The sequence below is a fragment of the Polyodon spathula genome, chromosome 3, assembly GCF_017654505.1.
Source record: "Polyodon spathula isolate WHYD16114869_AA chromosome 3, ASM1765450v1, whole genome shotgun sequence".
Lineage (NCBI taxonomy): Eukaryota > Metazoa > Chordata > Actinopteri > Acipenseriformes > Polyodontidae > Polyodon > Polyodon spathula.
This window is the reverse complement of record NC_054536.1, coordinates 32838286-32858485: the sequence shown is the minus strand read 5'-3', so window position 1 is coordinate 32858485 and position 20200 is coordinate 32838286. Positions and strand designations below refer to the sequence as shown.

The following is a 20200-nucleotide window of genomic DNA, read 5'->3' as shown; positions in this document are numbered from 1 at the left end:
GTCAAGAAAAATGAGTGAAGAAGAATGTAGGTTATTGGGCTAGGGTGGGGAGATACAAATTAGTTGCTAATATGAAAGCAGAGGGCCAGAGCCATAACAGGAGATGTCGTCCTGAGCTGGATCCAAGGTGGCGCGTTTTTTGTTTACATCGAGTACACAGGGTGTGTACTTACACAGCATTTTCAAAACTGATTCGCTAGTAGTCAGGATGGAACCAGCAAATCAGATGCTAGATAACACTTCAGCAGGAAAAAACACGCCCACTGCTCGTCTTTGGCAGAAACATTGTAAATGTTGGCAGGGTGTTCGGTGCAGTTTTGTTGATAAGCTTAAATAATGTTATTAACTATCCATTTTACTAACATTTAATTATTTAATCGATTAGTATTTATCTTAATGTATATAATGAGGAATGGAATTGATAGAAAAAATGATTTTTGATATTATCGTAGCTGCCCTACTCTGCACCATTAAAGAGCATGGTGTACTATACTTTTGGTAAACTTAATTTTATCAGGTAATTTACTGTCTCTGATTGTCTCATTGTTGCCTGCAGGTGTCTTCCGGTGTGTCCCTCACTAGTGTCTCTTGACCTATCTGGAAATCCTGGAGTTACTACTGCAGGACTGGAGACACTGTTGTGTGTCCTTAAAGAGGGGCAGTGCACACTGCAATCACTGAACCTAGCAGGTCAGCATGTCTAAATAATACAATACATTACAAGAATGTACATAGCAATGTACACACTCTGCTATGTTAATCAAGGCTGTTCTCAAAGAGGAATGCAGTCCACTTCAATCCCTGAACCTGTCAACAGTGAAGTAGAATACAACACCATGATGAATCCAGTCCTCCAAGCCTATAAGTTATGGTGCAGTTGAAGCTGTGAGAAAAAATCTTGTTGACATCTCACACAATTCAACACTATTGGCAGTATGGCTCTGGAGATACCCATAACTAAATAGCACTCAGAATCTGTATTATTACACCTATCTGAACAATGCAGTATGTATCTTTAACTTACAGTACTGAAGCCTAACTGGTAAACCAATCTTGGTGAGAAAGAATATGAAACTATATGCATTGTGCTGTTGTGCTGTGCCTCTAGTCTCATTGCATTGTGCTTTTGTGCTGTGCTCGAGTAACATTGTATTGTGCTGTGCCTCTAGTCTCTGCTGCACCTCAATAAGTCTCTCTTCCTACAGGCTGCCTGGTTTCGGGTCCCTGGGACAGAGTTTCTCTGGACAGTCTGTCCTCTTGTCTGCAGGAGCTGCGTCTCTGTTCACGGAGGCTCAACAAGCTGGACAAGGAGGCTCTGGTGTGGGACAGGAGACCGGGTCTGATCAGTGTAATGTCACGGCACAACAAGTGTTTCATTAGGACAGCAGATTCCTGAGCCCCGTCTCAGCCTGTGGGTGTCTGTCAACAGTGTGTCCCTCTGTGTGTTTGTGTTTCAATTTCAAAACTGGTAAATCTTGTAAAGATTCTTTATTAAAAAGTATGCATTGTTTTACTCGTGTTGTGTTTTTTTTTTTTTTGTCTTTTCCCAGAAATTTCATATCTCTTATTTGTATTGCAGTCAGTACTAGCCTGTGGTACACTGTTAAATAGTCTCGATCTTGTCTGGTACAGCATTACAAGCAAGTTGGGCGCCATAGGTACACCAGCACTCATGTGATTCAAAGGGATGCAATGGAAGAAAACAGAGTAATAGGGGATTGGTGACCAATGCGGCAAACAAACATCTGCATGTTTTTGCAACAGCTCTGGGGAGGTATATGCCTGTCGACTGGGATTTGTATCTAACTGCGATGAAACATTATTTAGCGCTAGTTACTTAGAACATTAGAATCTGGGGTTATGCAGTGCATGTCTGTTTGTGTGTATCAATCAATCTGTCTTTATTTTATATAGCACCTTTTATAGTGGACCATCATCAAAAAGCACCTTACAAGATGCAGTAACAAGAAAATACATAATACTTTAAATACAGAGAAATGCATAATACATGATATACAAAAAAAGAAAATAAATGTATAATATATTAAGTACAGAAAAAAAAAAAAAAATGCATACTATACCATAGTAGCATAAAAGATTAAATAGTAGTAACAACACAGCAGCTATCAGGCTTAAAGAGCATTTAACAGTTCCTGAGCTGTCGCCAGGGACCAGCATGAACACACTGCACCTTTGTCACAAATATAAACTGTATCACCCACTACTGTACGCACCCAGGACTGGTGACCGTGTTTGTATATTGTGGATGTATTAACTGTTTATTATTTGGGACTGCGGTACCAGCGGCACCCGTGATGATGGTCCCAAGGGCACGGGCTATGAAAATGATGGTGGAGGATGTCCCCAAGGCTTACCTGGTCGCTTTTGAGCAGCTGGCTACCACCTGGAATCCTGCCTGATTGGGGAGCCTCAGGCAGCGTATCAGGGCATGATGGACACCGAAGCAGCTGACTACAACCTGCTAAAGCGAGACATCCTACACGAGCTCAACATCATGGGGGAAACACACAGGGTACGAAGATCCCCAGATACACGCCCCAGGGTGGTTGCGCAGCAGTTGTGTGATCACATGGTGCACTGGCAAAGCCCCGCCCAGAAAACCTGTGTGCAAATGTGCAAAGCCATAACAGTGGAGCAATTCTGCTATGTGATCAGCGCTGAAATCCAGGTATGGATACGGCATCACAACCCCACCACCCTGGAAGCAGCAATAAAGCTGGTGGAGGATTTCGAGGACTCCCTGGTCTCAGCACACACCAAACTGGCCACAGACCCTGTCCACCGGAGCAGCTTCACACCACCTCCTCTCTCTGCTCCACCTATAACACCGGCACCGAGACCTCCTAGATCTCCGGCCCCAATGGGCAACTGTGTGTCTTCTTCATGTAGGTTAAGGTTGGCCCCCAGCAGGGGTAAAGCTGCTACCCTGGCCTCGTTGCCATACCAGCAATGAGACACTAAATTAACCAATGTTCCCTCATTCTCCCCTATCTTTTTTAGATGCAACCAACAGGGGCACCAGGCCAGGTCATGCCCATCGGCAATGGAGTGTGACGTGGCAGCGTGCAATTTTGCATCTGGAGCGGGTAAATGTAGAAAAAATGGTCGTGAGGGGCCTTGTATTGTGAATGCAGTTTTTTTCAAGGTGACAACCGACGCATTAGTGGACACCGGGTGTGAGCAGACTTTGATTTTAAATCAGCTCTCTTGGGCGGTATGTCGTGGCAGCCACTAAGCCAGATGGCGATGAAGGGGCAATTACTGTATAGGGTAAATCTAGCCGCGGGTACAGGACAGCCTGTAACACAATTATTGGTTCTCCCAATACTTGTGTTACAGGCTGTCGCATGATATCCCTTTTGCGGGGAGCCTTGGAGCTGACAAGATAAGGGAGCGGATATTGGCTCGATTCTATTGGGTAGGTGTCTATACTGTGGTGTCAAAATATGTAGCCACATGCCCAGACTGCCAGCGAATAGCGCCGAGTCACATGCACCCCAACCCTTTGGTTCCACTGCCGATTATTTCCACTCCTTTTGAACGCATTGCAATGGACATAGTGGGCCCTTTGCTACCTTCTGACTCCAAGTATAGGCATACATTAGTGGTGGTAGATTATGCAACGCGATACCCGGAGGCAGTTCCATTGAGGTCCACTAGTGCAGCTGCAATTGCCAAAGAATTAGTGCATATTATGGCTACAGTATGTATCCCCCAAGGAGATTTTTACTGATTATGGAACCAACTTTCTGTCTAACACGCTATAGCAAGTGTATAAAATCTAAAAAATACGTCCCATCAGGGCATCTGTTTATCATCCACAGACAAATGGTTTAGGAACGTTTTAGTCAGACCCTAAAGCAGATGCTGAGATGTTTTGTAAATCAAGAGCAAAAACATTGGGCATCGCTGCTTCCCTACCTCCTTTTTGCAGTGACAGAGGTGCCGCAGAGTTCGACAGGGTTCTCCCCCTTCGAGCTCTTGTACAGCCGACAGCCTCGCAGCATCCACGATCTGTTGAGAGAGAGGTGGGAGGAGCACAAAGGCTCGTCCAAAAATGTAGTGCAGCATGTGCTCCTACTGGGAGATCGCCTGGAGTTGGTTGGTCGTTTGGCCCAGGGCAACCTCAAATCGGCTCAGCACCGGCAACAGCAGCATTACAATAAAAATGCATTAGTTCGATCCTTTCGACCAGGAGACAAGGTAATGCTGCTGCTTCCCTCCTCAGAATCGAAACTATGTGCTAAAAGCCAGGGGGCATATGAAGTGATTCAGGCTATAGGAAAGGTGAATTATGAAATTAGGCAGCCTGAGCGCCGTAACGGACGTGAAATTTATCATATAAGTTTATTATAGCAATGTAGAGGATGATTTAGGCCCCTGTGCAGAGACCCCTAGCACTAAAATAATTTTGATGGGGGAACAATTGGTTCCAGATCAGCAACAGGAGCTGCGTAAGCTTATTGAGGAATTCAACAATGTTTTTTTCTGACTTGCCCATCAGAATTAACTTAGTTGAATATGACATTATCTCTCCACCAGGTGTCACAGTACGAGAGAGACCTTACCGGATCCCAGAAAGTCGATAAAGTGGTGTTTGCAAAGAGGTATGGGACATGCTCAAACTTGGTGATTTGAACCTTCCAGGAGTGAGTGGTGCAGTCCTATTGTCATAGTGGCCAAGAAAGACGGAAAGCTACATAGAAGCGGAAGGTAAACGCTATTACCAAGTTCGATGCTTACCCTATGCCTAGGGTTGACGAACTTCTAGATAGACTGGGAAAGGTGAAGTTTATCTCTACTCTGCGCTTGACAGATACTGGCAGATCCCCTTAACCCACAGTTCTAGAGATAAAACCACATTTTTAACCCCTGAAGGGCTGTTTTCAAAACCATTCAGTTTGGGATACATAGTGCGCCCATCAGAGACTGATGGACCAGCAGCATATATTGATGACGTGGTTATTTACAGCTCCACCTGGCCAGAGCATTTGGCTAGGATTATAACCATCCTATAGTCTCTAAGGGCAGCCTGGCTAACAGCCTAATTTGAGAAAATGTGCGTCTGCCAAAACAGAGACTCAATATTTGGGATTTTAATCAGTCAATCAATCTATCTTTATTCTATATAGCGACCTTCATAGTGGACCACCATCACAAAGCGCTTTACAAGATGCAATAAAAACAAGAAAATCCATAATACTTCAAATACAGAGAAATGCATAATACAGTGAAAAAAAAAAACAAAAAAAAACAATGCATAATACATGATATACAGTAAAAAAACAAAAAAAAAACAATGCATAATACATTATATACAGTGGAAAGTACATAATACTTGATAGTAGCATAATACATGAAATGGTACGTTAAATACAGTGGAAAGTGCATAATACATGATAGTAACATAACACGTGAAATAGTAGCAGCAGATATCAGGCTTAATGAGCATAGAAAGCAAGAGAGAACAGGTGGGTCTTGAGAGTTGATTTAAAGCGAGCGACGGTGGAAGCATCACACACCAAAGCTGGGAGAGAGTTCCAAAGAGTCGGAGCTATGAAGCTAAATTAACATTGTCCAAGTGTGGTGCATTTTTGCTTAGAGATAACAAGCAGACCAGTCAGGATCTCAGCTTGCGGGCAGGGACAGAGCGGGTCAGCAGGTTGAGGAGGTACTCGGGACCTGTGTGATGAAGGGCTTTGTAGGTCACAGGAGAGTTTTGAAAATAATCCTGAACTTTACAAGTAGCCAGTGCATCTGAACAAGACGAGGGGTGATGATGGGGAATGGAAGGGTGAAACCAAAATCCAGGCAGACTAGGTAGACGCGGCGATCCCTAAAACCAAGAATCAGGTGAAGTTGCTACTGGGATTAGCCGGTTATTACCGCTGCTTTATCCCTGAGTATGCTACAGTGGTTAACCCTTTAGTTGACTTCACCAAAAAGAGTGCTCCAGATTTAATTTAAAGTGGTCAGCTGAGTGTCAGGGGGCGTTTGATACTGTTAAGCGAAGACTGCCAGGCACCCACTCTTATCACAGCAGATTTCACCAGGAGATTCATCCTTCACACCGATGCTTTGGTTGTGGGTTTGGGTGCGGTCTTATCCCAAAAGGCTGATGGAGTAGAACATCCGATATTATATATCAGTAAGAGGATGCTCCCTCGGAAGTGCAACTACTCCGTAGTTAAAAAGGAGTGTTTTGCCATTAAATGGGCTACTCTCTCCTTACGATACTACCTGCTAGGACATTCGTTTGATCTTGTCACAGACCATGCCCCACTCAAGTGGTTAAGAACAACGAAGGATAGCAATGCCTGGATAACTCGTGGTATCTGGCATTGCAGCCCTTCATGTACCACATGGTAAATTGTGCAGGGAAAGACTATTAAGACTAGGGAAGATTATTTTTCCCAGCAGGGGGGAGTAATGATTCAGCCGAGTGTCCCTTTGGCTCCACTCTCAGCGGTGGGTTATGTGACAGAAAGACAAAGATTATTGGTGGTAAATCTCCCTCCCAACCTGTGAGGTAACAGAAACAGAGTACTCTGGACTACTTGGCCTTGACACTTTGTTCCAAGGGTTAAAAGGAAGTCGTCATGTAGAAAAAAGACGGAGCTTCTGTACACTAACTCATTGACCCGGAAGGAAAATGATGTGACAGCCACAGATTGGAGGAGTGGCTGCAATCGTTTACTAAGGGGTCATGAGTGATGGTATAAATAGGGGTCGAAGCAATGTTATCTGTTCCTTCGTTTTGGTTATTAATAAGTGACTTGGAAGGACCTGTATTTTTGTGACATAATCGTGAGTGTTTGTTTTGTTCTATTTGTTTGCTTGTATTCACTAGACGGCTAACACATTCTGGAGCTGTCGCCAGAGGCCAGCACAAACCCGGAACAGCACTTCACTCATATCAGTACTGTAATTGTACCACAATCACTAATTCACGCACTAACCAGACTTGTGTATGTATTTTGTGTTTTAATGTGAGGATACAATAACGGGACTATTATTTCGGGACCAACCAGGGGATTATAATGCAAGTAATACACGCCGCTGTATTACTTACCTGCATTGTTATTTACTGTTTGTTTTGCCGTCAGGCACTGGATATAAAAGAAATACAAAAAACAAATCTTTGCACCCGGATTACAATTGTCTGTCTGTTCTTTGGTCACCTGCACCTGCACACTATTAACCACTTTGCCACACCACCTCAAAGTTTTACCCTCTCAGGAAAGTGACTAATCACACTGTGCATAGAGAAAATAAGCTTTAAGTAGTTTTAGCCACCATTTTCTTTATGTATATTGTAATTAATCCAACTAACGTTATTCTACTTTTTTGTTTTTCATCTGCAAGATTTTAGCAATTAGGGACTCTCAGAATCTAACCCAGTTCTCCATGCTACTTTTCCACTGACATTATATCCACTGTGTACAGCAGGAGCGGAAAATAGTTTTTTTAGAGGAGTGATGATTACAACCTTTTAAAAACCACAGTCACCCTATTCTTTGTGTTCTCAAAAACAAAAAAATGTGAAAAATGGTATTGTTTCATAATCAGCCATAACTATATTAAACACTCAATGGAGCTGCATTTAGAAATACTAAGAGAAACTAAACACTGACAGATGTTTAAAGTTATTTTGAAAAAAAGACTTCAGTCAAAATGTCTGTCATTGGATTTGAATTTCTTTTGTTGTTTTTAATGTTTCATTCTCAATTCCCACATTATTCAGTTATGGATTTACAGTTTTAGACATCAACTGTGGGGTCTTTCTGAGTGCTAGAATACTGTTTTCCATGACATGCATCTAGCAGTGCTGTGCGATGCAGTGTATTACAGATTCTGATGCCAGCCCCTGCAAGCTCTACAACGGTGTATGCAAACCAGCCTGGCTCTTTTTGTACAGTGGTTGAGTGTGCGTTTTCTGGCTATACTGGTAGTGTTGATACACTGCAGTATTGCAAAGAGGCTAACTGACTTTGAGTGTGCTTTTATTGAGCTAAAAGTAATTGAAAACCTCATATCATCCTTTCTGACTGTCAGTTCTCATTTGAGTCATAGATAGATGATGTTTGCACTGTGGTAGGAGCTGCTGTACCCTGTAGAAAGTGTGGGCTCCTTTGTGGTGACTTGACTCTTAAATAGTGCTTAAAAAGTCACTAAAATGCTACATCGTGTCAGGGTTTGCAGGGGTTCTGTGTATGAAAATATATATATATATATATATATATATATATATTTTTTTTTAAAGTGGCAAGATAACAGATTCATAATTCAAAGCGAATTAAAGCTCAGCCACTGATATAAACAGGTATATTGATTTATGGATTGTGTCTGCGTTATGGTACTCTGGAGTTTTAATTGTAATTGAAGCAATGAGTTGAAGTTTTTTTAGACTTAATACTCAAGGTGACTGCGGCAGGGCAGAAGAGCCCTGCTGATTAATGAATTATTCGGTGTTTATTTAAAAAAGTGATTTTGTGGGGATGTAAACGAAAGTAAAAATTAACAAGTGCTATGTGTGCTGGAGATTACCAGTCCGGTTCTTGTTAGTGTTTGGATTTTGTGTTCACGACTTGTTTTGTTTAAACATTTTATTTCGCTCTGTGAGCATTTTGTTTTTGTGTTAAATAGCACCGCAGTGCGCTTTGCACCTGAGTACTGCCTGTGTGTTTGTAGTTCCTGCTTCTGGCTTGACGTCACCCTCCTCAGCCTTCCTGTCACAGGATGCAACAAAAAAAAAAAATCTTATAGTTGCAATAATAATAAAAATGCAAACTGTATTTCAGACAAGAAAACTCATGCGTTAGAAAGAATAAAGTTACTTCATCTGTACCTGTAAATAAAAACTATAGAAATGTATCCGTGTGTACGCCCTTATGACGCCCTTATGTTACCTCTGTTGCTTGCGCCACGTAACATAGAGCCATTGTCGTCTTCATCAGTTTCAAATTCACACACTCAATTCAAAATGCCCAAGCGAAAGACGTTGTTCAGTTCAGAATGGTCAAAAGAATATTTAAAAGGCATATTATAGCATAGCAGAAAGCAAGAAGGGAAAGAGCATCATGCATTCTGCAGCTTGTGCCGATCTGATATCAAGGTTGTCAGCCACCGAGGAAAGGGAGCTCTGAATCGGCACATTTTTGTCGGAAAAGCAAATTGAACACTCAAAGTGCAGGTACATCATCATTGAGCTCTTTTTTTAAAACGTTCTCGCGCCATATTCCCTACAGAAACACTGGGATTACATTAAAGCAAGTTATTTTTTTTTCTTTTCCTTTGGCAACTGATGCCTCAAACAAGGGTGCAACAAAGTGTTTCCCCTTAGTTTTGAGATATTTTAATTTTGAGAAGGAGATCCAGCATTTACTTTTGGATTTTTGTAGTGATAGCCAGGAAACCTCGGAAGCAATACTATCCAAACTCAATGCCTTTGGTCTCAGCCTGGAGAAACTTTCTGCATATTCAGCTGCAATTACAGAAAGCACAACTGTGTTTACCAAAAACTAAAAGGTGCTCAAAAGGACATTCTTGCAGCCAACTGTTTGGCACATATTTTGCACAATTCAACAAGGTACGCTGTCGAAAACCTTGATATTGATGCAGAAAACGTCATTCTCAAGGTATATGCTCACTGTAGCATTTCTTCGAGCAGAACAGAGCAATTGAGTGAGTTTTGTGACTTTGTTGAAGTGTAGGAGTGCAAACTGTTGAGGCACGTTGTAACCAGGTGGCTTTCTCTGCTGCCAACTATTGACAGATTGTTAAAATGCTGGAAACCTCTGACAAGCTACTTTCAGAGTTTAGGTGAGGAAGAGTGCCCTAAAATACTATGGAAGCAATTAACACCAGATGTGACAGGAAAATGTGAGAGTGACTATTTAAGAAGTACTTGAGTGACAGGTATGACTTTGTCTGAAAACAGTCCAAATTAGCCCCAAATGCTGTGCCTTTTGAAGAATTATTTTGCGTTCAGGCGCGCAAATCTTAAAGAGATTGACATGGATGTGCTGTACGAAGAATTCGGCATTGTTTAAAGCTTTCTATCCTCCCCGGAGATGAAGGATTGCCAGACCAGTGAGGAGAGGTACCTGGAAGTGTTCACCAAAGCCCAGGGAAACTTCAAGAACATGAAGAAAATCAGCTCCTACATATTCTCCATACCATGCATCAATGCTCATACAGAAGAAACAAGAGGAACAGGCTGGAAGTGGACAGCGTGAAAGCAGAGCTCCTGATCTGCATCAATTTCTCAGAAGAATGCAGAGACATGTACTCGGAGTTCTTGGGGAACAAAAAACCTCCGAATGACTCCAGGAATGGACAGAAGGATAAACACTAGTCGTTCCCACAATGGTGATTACACATTGGTTTTAGTTCTTGTTATTATTATTATTATTATTATTATTATTATTATTATTATTATTATTATTATTATTTTTTAAATGTAATAAAAAAAGTAATTGACAGTAGGCAAATGCAATTGCAATGCTTGTTTTAAACTAAATTGGCCTGGCCTTAACAGGGAGGGGGGGGGGGGGGGGGGAGGATTAGAGACACCAAATTCTAAAAACTACTAGTCTTGCTTATACCACAATGCACACAGTGTTGCAATAAATGTAAAGTGATGCATGCAGGATGCAAGAACAAGCTACCTACATGAGAAGATAAATCAGTGGTGTAGTCGGGGGTATATGCAGGTAAACAGAGCTTACCCACACTAAATTTGGGCAATATTGCATTTACCCACTTCTCATATAAGGGATACAGAGTTTACTCACTTCTACTCTCCTGTGATGTGCAAATCTTGGATTACTTAGACACAAGATATTTTAACAGCTGAGAGCTCGCTCTGTCAGAACTGTGGTGCGAGCAGGGGGGCGTGGGCACTGGACTGGGTGTTTTGTTTGAGTGTGTGAGTGTTAAAGTGGTTTGAAAAAGGTACTGGTCTGCCCACAAAAAATGTAGGGTGGTTGGCCGGATTTTTTTATTTATCACTACACCACTGTGATAAATTCGTTGTAGAAATCTTCAATATCTGAAACACAGTTCTATGGGACTGCAATATTTGTGTGCTGCGTTATGAGTACATTTGCATTCTTGCTCCCAAACTACCTTCCATAAACTAGTAATGTGAGATTTCTGACTGAAGACATGCTAAATACATTACAAAATGTTACTTTTTGCAATAAATGCTGTGTATACTACTGTGGCAAAGTGATGAGTAGATACAGGTGAGTGCAGTGCAGGTACAAATCACACATACAGTTACGAACAGGTGCAAGGGTGTTTATTGAAATTTTTTACAATGTCCAGAGCGTTACGGCAAATACCTGTAAATAATAAATGATGGAAAAGATCCAGCGGCGTGTATCATTTCAGTTTGTATAATCCCACGGGTTTGACCCGCAACCAAAAGTCCAGTTTAATCACCCACACAAAACACAAAGACATAGACACAGTTCCTACGGTGCGTGAATTAAGTGCTTGTGGTGAAAAGACAGTTCCTAGTGGAAAGTGAAGTGCTGGTATCTGGGTTTGATGCTGGCGTGCGGCTGCAGCTCCGGATCGTGCTAGTAATCTTGAAAACAGACGAAACAAACAAACAACGTTTACAAGGCAGACTAACAGAACAGTAACTGTTTCTTTTTAGGTTGTTCTTCTAACCATTTACAAAGGAACAGCTTACTTTCCTATGCCCTTATTTTATACCCTCGCTCATGACCCCTTTTCTAGCCGACCAACTTCCACCTACCCACGAGAATAAAGTGTCATACCTTTTAGACCAGGGTACTCTGCTCCCTTTATCTAGTACCCTCTCAGGTCAGGAGGGAGATCTTACACCAAACGTCATTCAATCTCTGTCACAGCTATAAATAAACTTGGCATTCTAATCTAAGGACGTAAGTGCACCTTCTTGGTTTCATACTTGTTTAAACATTTATTGTTTTGTTACATTAACCTTTAGAAAACAAAATAATGCAAGTGTTCTGCCATTTTTTGCTTCCTTTGGGAACTGTGCCTGCTCTGTGCATGCTCTTTTGCTATCCAATACAACCAAGAGATGAAAAAGATTTAGGTAAAATACTTTAATTTCTGCGACTGTGTGATGGAGAATATGCACAGAATGAAATGCACTCCAGGTTGATTGAAACCTGTAACAAGAAATATGTATCCATGAGTGCTGAAGTTTTGCAGTGACTGTTTGTGTGGATTGCAGAGAATATGTGCAAATATGCTTGGCAATGACACATTACAAGCAAGTTTATACATTTTTGGCTCAGACTAATATTTTGTTAAAGGAAAAGGTTTAAATCGCAGAATAATATTTTTCACTGGATAATAAATTTAATTTAGTTTTGAACAAGTTAAAAAACAATATCCTTATTCCAGTTACGAGAAATGTGAGCCTTTTATAACCTGTTCCGTGCTAAGGGATGTGAAGTTGGTTGCCTGTTGCTGATTGCTTTTTAATTTAACAGACATTTCAGTGTACAAGAAGAGATGAATCAATTTCAGATTTGCCGATTTTCCTTTTTTTTTTTTTTTTAAACTGTTTTTTACTAAATTATAATAGAAGACAGAATGAAAGAGAGAGAGTATAGCACTTGGATCCTTTAAAGGTAAATTACAGAAGAGAGGACAGTCTGAGTTCATCAGCATGGGAAAGAAAGAGAAAGACTGCAGGAAGAACCTGGAAAAGTTGGACAAAGCGATAAAGGGAAGTTATAACCAAGTAGTAGTACTTTTGTTTGAGTGGTGAACCCTGTCTAGCTTGCAGATAGCCTAGCCTAAGTGCACAGGGCTAGAATAATTTTGTTCAGTGTGCAATTGGAAACCATTTTATTAGACCGTAAAACACATATATTGACTTTACGACTATATAGGAGTTATGAAGTGTGTCAAATAGCATTATACCAATTGTACATAATTATTGTGGTGGTCTGTATAAGACAACCTGCTGGAGTATAGTTAGAAACTTAAAACTGGGATAAAATACATTGTAACGGAACTGCAGTGACTGGCTTTGTTTTGTTCTTTTTGCTTGTTACAGCAGTTACCTGGGCCCGGGGTTTTGGGCTGACCTCCAGTTGGACAGTGACCAGTGGGACAGCATTCGGGACGGGGAGAAGCCGGCCCCGGGTTTTGACTGGGCCTGTCTGTGAGAGGCTATGTGGCAAAGTGCCCGACCCTGTGTGTATTTTGTGTTGTATGTTGTGTGTTAATGTTGGTGTATAGTCATCTGTACACGGGATATAAACGGGTCTATGTAACACGAGTGTTTAAAATGTATATTTGTATTTAGGCACAAGGATTGCACAGCACTTCACGTGCAAGTAAAAAGTAATAATATGTGAGCATGGGGAATTGCACTTTATTAATTCACGTGCAGTTGTACCGCGACTCCAATTGAATGATTGATTAGCAATCTAGTCTCGGTACAGCTGCATAAAAGCAGAATGTTTTCACTCATTCAGGGTTGTGTGTTCGGTGAGTGGAGAACAGGATTGGAGACGGAGGTAATAATAATAATAATAGTAGTAGTTAAAAATAGAAGCGCAACGTGTTTTGTCTGTATAGTCCGTTTTGTTTGTCTTTTTGTTTCGGCGAAAGTGCTGTGTCCTGTGTGTTTTTGTTTGTCTTGCAACTTTTTATCCCTAACCCTAATCCTAACCCTAACCCTCGAATTCTAGCGATCTCCACTTGTTTCTCTTCTCCGAATCGGAGAGCTAGGATTTCACACAGTGCTTCATAATCACAACGTTGGTGCACAGATAAAGTAGCCAGAATAGTCATTGCATCCCCCGTTAAACTTGTTGCCACGTAAGCTCCCCTGTCTTTATAACTCTATAACTTTATAAATTATTAAGCTCACTAACAATCTCAAACTGAGTTTGGAAAATTTCCCAGCTGGACTTGCCATCGTACACAGGCGGCTTCTGTCTACGATGTACCCTGGCTCTCTGTACAATGGCCTGCTGTGTGCCTCTGAGTCTCAGTCCGGAGGGAGCTCTTCTGTGTGGGGCACCGCAGGGCTCGGGGGTACCATCCAGTTCTTCTACCAGGGACTCAATTTCATGCTCTGTCTCTTGCAAAAGTTTCTCCAGCCTCCCTGCTCCTTTCGAACGTGTCGCCAAGCTAGGCAGTAAAGTTACACCACCCACATCAGCATTAACTTTTCGCCTCACCCCCGACTGTTGGGGATATTCAGGCCCGGATGATTCCAGTGCTTCACTCCCCCCGACGTGGGTTGATTTCCTCGGTCCATATCCCACTTTTAACACCACTGAGGCACCCTGGTCGTCCAAGCAATAACGAGGTTGGGACCACATTACTTTTGATTCAATAACGTTTTTATTTTTCCTTCCAGTCCTGTACAGCAGAGTCAACCACTCTAATAGCCCCTCGCTCTCCTGGCTCCTCCCCCAAACCCCCTGGCACCCTCAGAGTCATTCTCCTATCCCTGGGCCAGAATCACCGCGGGAAACGCTCATTGGATCTCTGGGCTGTCAATCATCTCAGTAGCACAAGTCATTATTGTCCAGGACTGCAGGGGGGCTAGCACGCTATACTGCCCGCCCCCCTGGTATTATTAATGATCCTATTTTCCTGTTATTTATGCAGTTTTTATACAAAGTTCTGAAAAGGTTAAAAGTGTATTTTTAAACCCTCTCTAAACAAAGAAAAACAACACACAGTAGGTGACTTTTGCAAGTTTTATTGAATCACAAGTGCTCTGTGTTTGAGGACTCCAAGCTCTGACTATCAATATTTCTGTAAATAAATCAAATCTGAAAGGAAAAAAAAAAAAACAACATGGAAATAAATACATGTCAATTGGTTCTGTGGAGCAGATTGAATCTAAATGCTGTGCACCCCCTTAGCTAAGGCGAGATAAACATGGGTGTTACAACAACAACACAATCCTTCCCAGTACCTTGGTATTCTCTAAAGCTGCGTCATATAGGCATGTCAATTAGCAATGTATAAAATCACATTAATTGAAGTGTTACGTGAGCCACATTAGCTAAGGAAGGTCCTTTTTTTTAACTGCTTCAAAGCTGGTTTCATCTAGCATAAAAACACAGTAACAGTCTATCTAGATATAAACGGCACAAAAATTAAACAAGGTGACACTCAGGTAAGAATAAATACAGTGTGATTCCTGATTGTAAGTAAGATGATCTAATTTCCTTCCAGCAATATAAATATTTAATTTCCAAATATATAATGTGGGATCAGCAGTGCTACGAATGCTGGTCAAACAGCTGCATCAGATTAGTGTACAGCGTACTCATGCAACTTAAATAAAGTGTAGTCAACATACATTGAAACCATGTGACTGCCACTCACAATCTTAAAAACGTCCTTTTGACCACTCAAATAGGTTTGCTGCTAATGAGAAATCCACTTAGATTTTATTTTATTTTTGGGGAAAAAAACAAACAAAAAACAACTTACAGTGATGAATAAACTATGTCGTCTCTAATTCTCGATTTGAATTTTACCCCTCAGAACTAGCAAGGGTTAAGGTGAGAGACTTCCAAACAAGCTTCGATGGGTTAATACTGCATAGACTTGTTTATTTTACTTTTTGTCATATTATTTCACTTATACAAAATGTTGTAGTGTACCTCTTATAGGATCCCCTTGCAGAACCCAATGTCTCTACAAATTTGTGTTGGATCCGACTTGTTCTTTAATTCCTCAGCAAGTTTTCCAGCATACTTGGACACAAATTTCTTGCATGTGGATTGAAAAACCAAAATCTTGCTGCATACAACGTGCAGCTTATTAATAAGATCATTCTACGGGGGGAAAAAAAAGTTAAAACCAAGTATAAAAAATATATTTAAATACTAATTAAAATGGGTTTGGTAAATGTGTGTAATTTAGCAAAAAAACAAACTGTCTCTGTGGGTCACAGGTCAGTAGGTATGGCCGGACGGGGGGGGATTACCTTTTTGGGATCATCAGGTAGGATTTTCTCCAGTTTCTTCACAACCATGGTGCACATCTTACACTGAATACCCAGTTCTACCTGTAATATAGCAGCAGGGTTATTTATATGACAAGTATATGTTGAAGGGGCTTTATATGAGTTTACCAGAGTAGTTTTGCATTTTTACTATGCTTTTCCTAGTTATACTAAGCATTTTGTTCATCCTGGTTTGCCATGTTTATTAATATGATCTTTACAATGCTTACCTGTGCTATACAATGCTTTATCTGTGATTTATTACACTTTGCTAAGCATTTACTGTAGTAAACTTTTGTAAGAGGGGCTGGGATAAAAAACAATAGTCAATCTGTTTGAGGTACAAAAATCACTTAATTCTTTTTATCACTAAAAACCCTCAGCAGCAATAATTAAGCTCACACGGAAAATGGAAAGGGGTACAAATTTACCCACCATACACAAACATGGTTAACATAATCTCAAGCACAAGCACAGCACAAAACTGGTTTATATTAGTATACACTATATTGAATAGAGGTAGTTTTGAAATGCCAAGTATTTTTTTTTTTATATTTTATTTATTTGTTTATTTACACACATAGTGCTGTATGTATCATTGAGTTTTTTTTTCTCATCTTGACTTTGTAAGTTTTTCTGATTTCGTAGACCTACTCGTGATGTATTAAAGTAATTTTCACTCCCTATTTACTTGCATAGCCTACTGTATGTATTGTACTTTGTTCCTTTACACAACTAAAATATACACAGACTCAAACAAAAGTTTTCTGAAATGTTCTTAAATTTAAGCACTGAAAGCATAGGGAAGCATAGTTAGGGTACAGACAAGTACAAGCATGGTAAACTGCAGAATTGCCGTGTAAATGTACCATGATAAACTTCCATATATAGAAACAAGCTTAGTTTTAATTATGCTTTTTAGATCTACGTTTTGTTTTGTTTTCACTGTGCCCAGGGTCTGTGCTGCATGTAACACATCATATTCAGTGTGTCCTGTTTGTTTTTTATTTTCTGCTGCTTTCTTTTTTGTAATCCTCCTAAGCATGCCATTTTTTAATGTCAAGTGCCTGTTGCTTACAGGGTCATAGTGAAGACATTTTGTTAGTTAGTTTCTTTTCTTAATGTTTTTTGGCCCTGTGAATTGTTAAATAATATTTCCTGAATTTTCTTTTCCATTTCACTAGCTAACAGGTCAATTTCGTCTGTTGAAATTAGTTTTTCCTTTTCTTTTTGGCCCGTGCCATAGTTGTATCAAGGTCGGAGTCTGTAGAAGCCATAGCTCAATCATATTATATTTGCCTACACTGTATTATATTTGCCTACTTTCACTTCACTAGTATACCACTCATTTATCTTTGCCAGAAGGAAGTTCTAAATCTTGGCTTTAGGCATTGCAAAAATCTTTATATTAAGATGCAAATTCTGATCTCTCCTGTACAATGCACAGTAATTTATGTTGTTCGTAAACTTGTTGTCATATTATAGTAGCTGTTCATGAAAAAGATCTGTTTAGTACATCACATGCAAAAATTCTGTGAAGGACAGAAGTTATGAATTTGCAGTATTTACGAAACACATAAATATTAGTACATAGCATAGAGCGTGTGGTAGCCTATACAGTATATGAAAAACACACAGTGTTTTTGCTCCTAGCAGACAAACAGTACTGCAAACGAATGTATTTTACACATATATATGCACATTCATGAAAATGACTATCGGCTAAACAAATGCATACACTCCCTCAGATCTCCCATAGCACTAAACAATCTCTGCTGCCAGTATGCAGGAGCTGTGGTTGTGGTAGAGTATGTGAAAAATGTATATGTTTTGTAACCCTCACGAGGAGAAAAGGGGTGCAGATACACCCCAAAAATGTACCATGTGCACTTTGAAGAATTAATCCTCTTTCTCAGGACAAGGATGTTCTTGTTATCAAAATAAAGGTACTCGATTAAAGATTAATCACACTCCTGTATAAGGATATCCCACAATCTTTAAAGACTTATGACATATGTTAATTTCAAACCCGTGGGGGTACATTTGTATTCATTGCTGCTAAGAGATAAGTCACATTTGTAAGGCTCAGCTATTCGTATAGAGTCGCCTTTCTACACATTGAACGATTTAAGAGAGAATTGTTCAGCCTCAGTATTCTACCAGTGTTGTTGATAATAAATCCAAGGTTAAATTTTGCGCAGGACTACAATTCCAGGATTCAATTTGAGACAGAAATTTCAAAGTCAAGTGGTGTTCTTGCAAACAACTTGTGATCTATTTTGAGTTACAGAGCAATTTATTGTTCAGTCTATACCAGATTGTCAAGAACTTCCTGATAGAAATGAAAAAAAAAAAAAAAAAGATATTACTAAATTGTTAACAGTAAATCACTAAGAAGAGTCCAAAAATGATTTGCCAGCACACCACTTTATTTTTAAATCTCTAGCCTAAAATGTATTTCTTGCCAAAACCTTGGTTTTAATTGATAAAAATGCAAAAATCAAGAATCATTAAAAACATAAATGGAAACAAAATAAAATAGGTGCCAAGTTGAAAGCAGCAATTCTTACCTGCTTGTAAAAATAGATTTCTTCATAAAGAGTATCATTTGGGATCAGATCAGAATCAGCAAGTGCTGCAGACAACCAAAAAATTTAAAAATGTCATTCTGATTATATCTGGTGTTAAGTCATTATTGTCAGTATTCGAAATACATTTGTGAAGTGTGAGTGAGCACAGTGCACCGAATAACTGCAGTGGACCCCTTGTAAAAGCTAATATTGTAAAACATGGTGAAAGCATAATACTGTTGAAAAGACATGGAACCAGCACAATTTCCTACATGCTTCATAGAAATAATATTAAATATAATTTAAAACGTTGTACTCAGTAATTATGCACTTTTACATTTTCTTAAGTAGTTTCAAGATATCAGTACATTGTACAATAAAAAAATCAAACGTAATAGAAAATTTGAACTTTAATAAAAATTAATATCAATTTTTTAAATATTCATACACCCTATATATATATATATATATATATATATAATATATATATATATATATATATATATATTATATATATATTCATTCATTCTCACCTGAGGAGAGGAGGATAAATGAGACAGAAATAAGAAAAGCCATTCTGAGTCTTTCAGATTGAAGATTCTGTGCAAATGTGACAGCAGTCAAGAATTTATACCATGAGGGACACTACTAATCGTCATAAAATAGCAGCTCAGCCATATCTAAAACCTACAGGATGCAGCTCTGGCAGTCCACCACTGTGGTAAACATAGGTGGGATGACAGGTGGCGGCAACATCATAAAAAAAACCCTTCCTACTTTGACTGAGTGCTATTTGGCTAGTATTTGTATTGGTGGTAAAGTAAAAAAAAAAATTGCATGAATAGTATTCACAACATTTAAACCGACTATTAATGGGCAGACCAGCCTTTAAGTCACTAATTAAAGCAAGCAGTTAAATACTTTCATTTAAACATCTTAAACCAGAGCTCAGAGATTCAGTACACTTAACTGGGGCACCAGGAGAGTGATCCAAATTTATGAAACTTGAATAACATATGCACAATAACCCATAGAGGATTCAGATTTGAAGTTTACTGTAACCCTATGTAACCTTTTTTGGCTCTCTGCCTCTTTTGCTCTCTGACTGCAAGCACCATCTTCTCTCCCTTTGTTTTTTTTTTAAGGTATAATAAATTAAAACCTAACACAATTCTTCCTGACAGTCAGATCACATTTGTATCATTAATAGAAATGTATATGTCTGTATATAGTCCTGGACATGTTTGCATTGCAGTGGTAGCTGCTCTGGCCTATAGAAAACCACAAGTATCTGTTTTGGCTCCTCTGTGGTGACCTGTACTTGACTGTCAAACAATGGGGGTTGGGGGTCTTTGTTCTGAGAAGTTTTGGTCTATGAAAAAAAAAAAAAAAAAAAAACCACAACTCATGAATGCAGACGTATTGTACAAAATGATGTTAATGCAGCAGTTTAGAATTGCACCCATTGCCACAAAAGATGTGGCTTTAGGGTTTTTAGGTCTATTTTTGTAAAGTTGATATGGTTCTGCAGCCTGAAGTGGGTGTGTATGTGTTGAAGTGTACGTGTATTTCCGGTGGACCATGATGATGGATATCTCTTGTGTCATCTGAAAAG

General features: G+C 39.7%; 2 protein-coding genes across 3 annotated transcripts in view; one reads left to right on the top strand and one right to left on the bottom strand.

Moving 5' to 3' along the window:
* The window catches only part of tonsl (tonsoku-like, DNA repair protein), a 32686-nt gene extending 31221 nt beyond the window's left edge, over nucleotides 1–1465 (top strand). For both annotated transcript variants that reach the window (XM_041245063.1, XM_041245062.1), the window contains exons 27-28: nucleotides 557–690; nucleotides 1206–1465. In XM_041245063.1, the coding sequence (XP_041100997.1) occupies nucleotides 557–690; nucleotides 1206–1396 (325 nt within the window). In that variant the 3' untranslated portion in view covers nucleotides 1397–1465. The remainder of the gene's footprint in view (nucleotides 1–556; nucleotides 691–1205) is intronic.
* A 13277-nt stretch (nucleotides 1466–14742) lies between these two features.
* On the bottom strand, nucleotides 14743–19230 carry LOC121308314 (antimicrobial peptide NK-lysin-like). Its single transcript, XM_041240644.1, has 5 exons — nucleotides 19119–19230; nucleotides 18586–18650; nucleotides 15998–16078; nucleotides 15672–15845; nucleotides 14743–14828 (listed from the first exon to the last, which is right to left on the bottom strand). The coding sequence occupies exons 1-4, from the start codon at nucleotides 19159–19161 to the stop codon at nucleotides 15675–15677; spliced, it is 360 nt and encodes a 119-aa protein (XP_041096578.1). The 5' UTR covers nucleotides 19162–19230; the 3' UTR covers nucleotides 14743–14828; nucleotides 15672–15674.
* Between the last annotated feature and the right edge of the window lie 970 nt (nucleotides 19231–20200).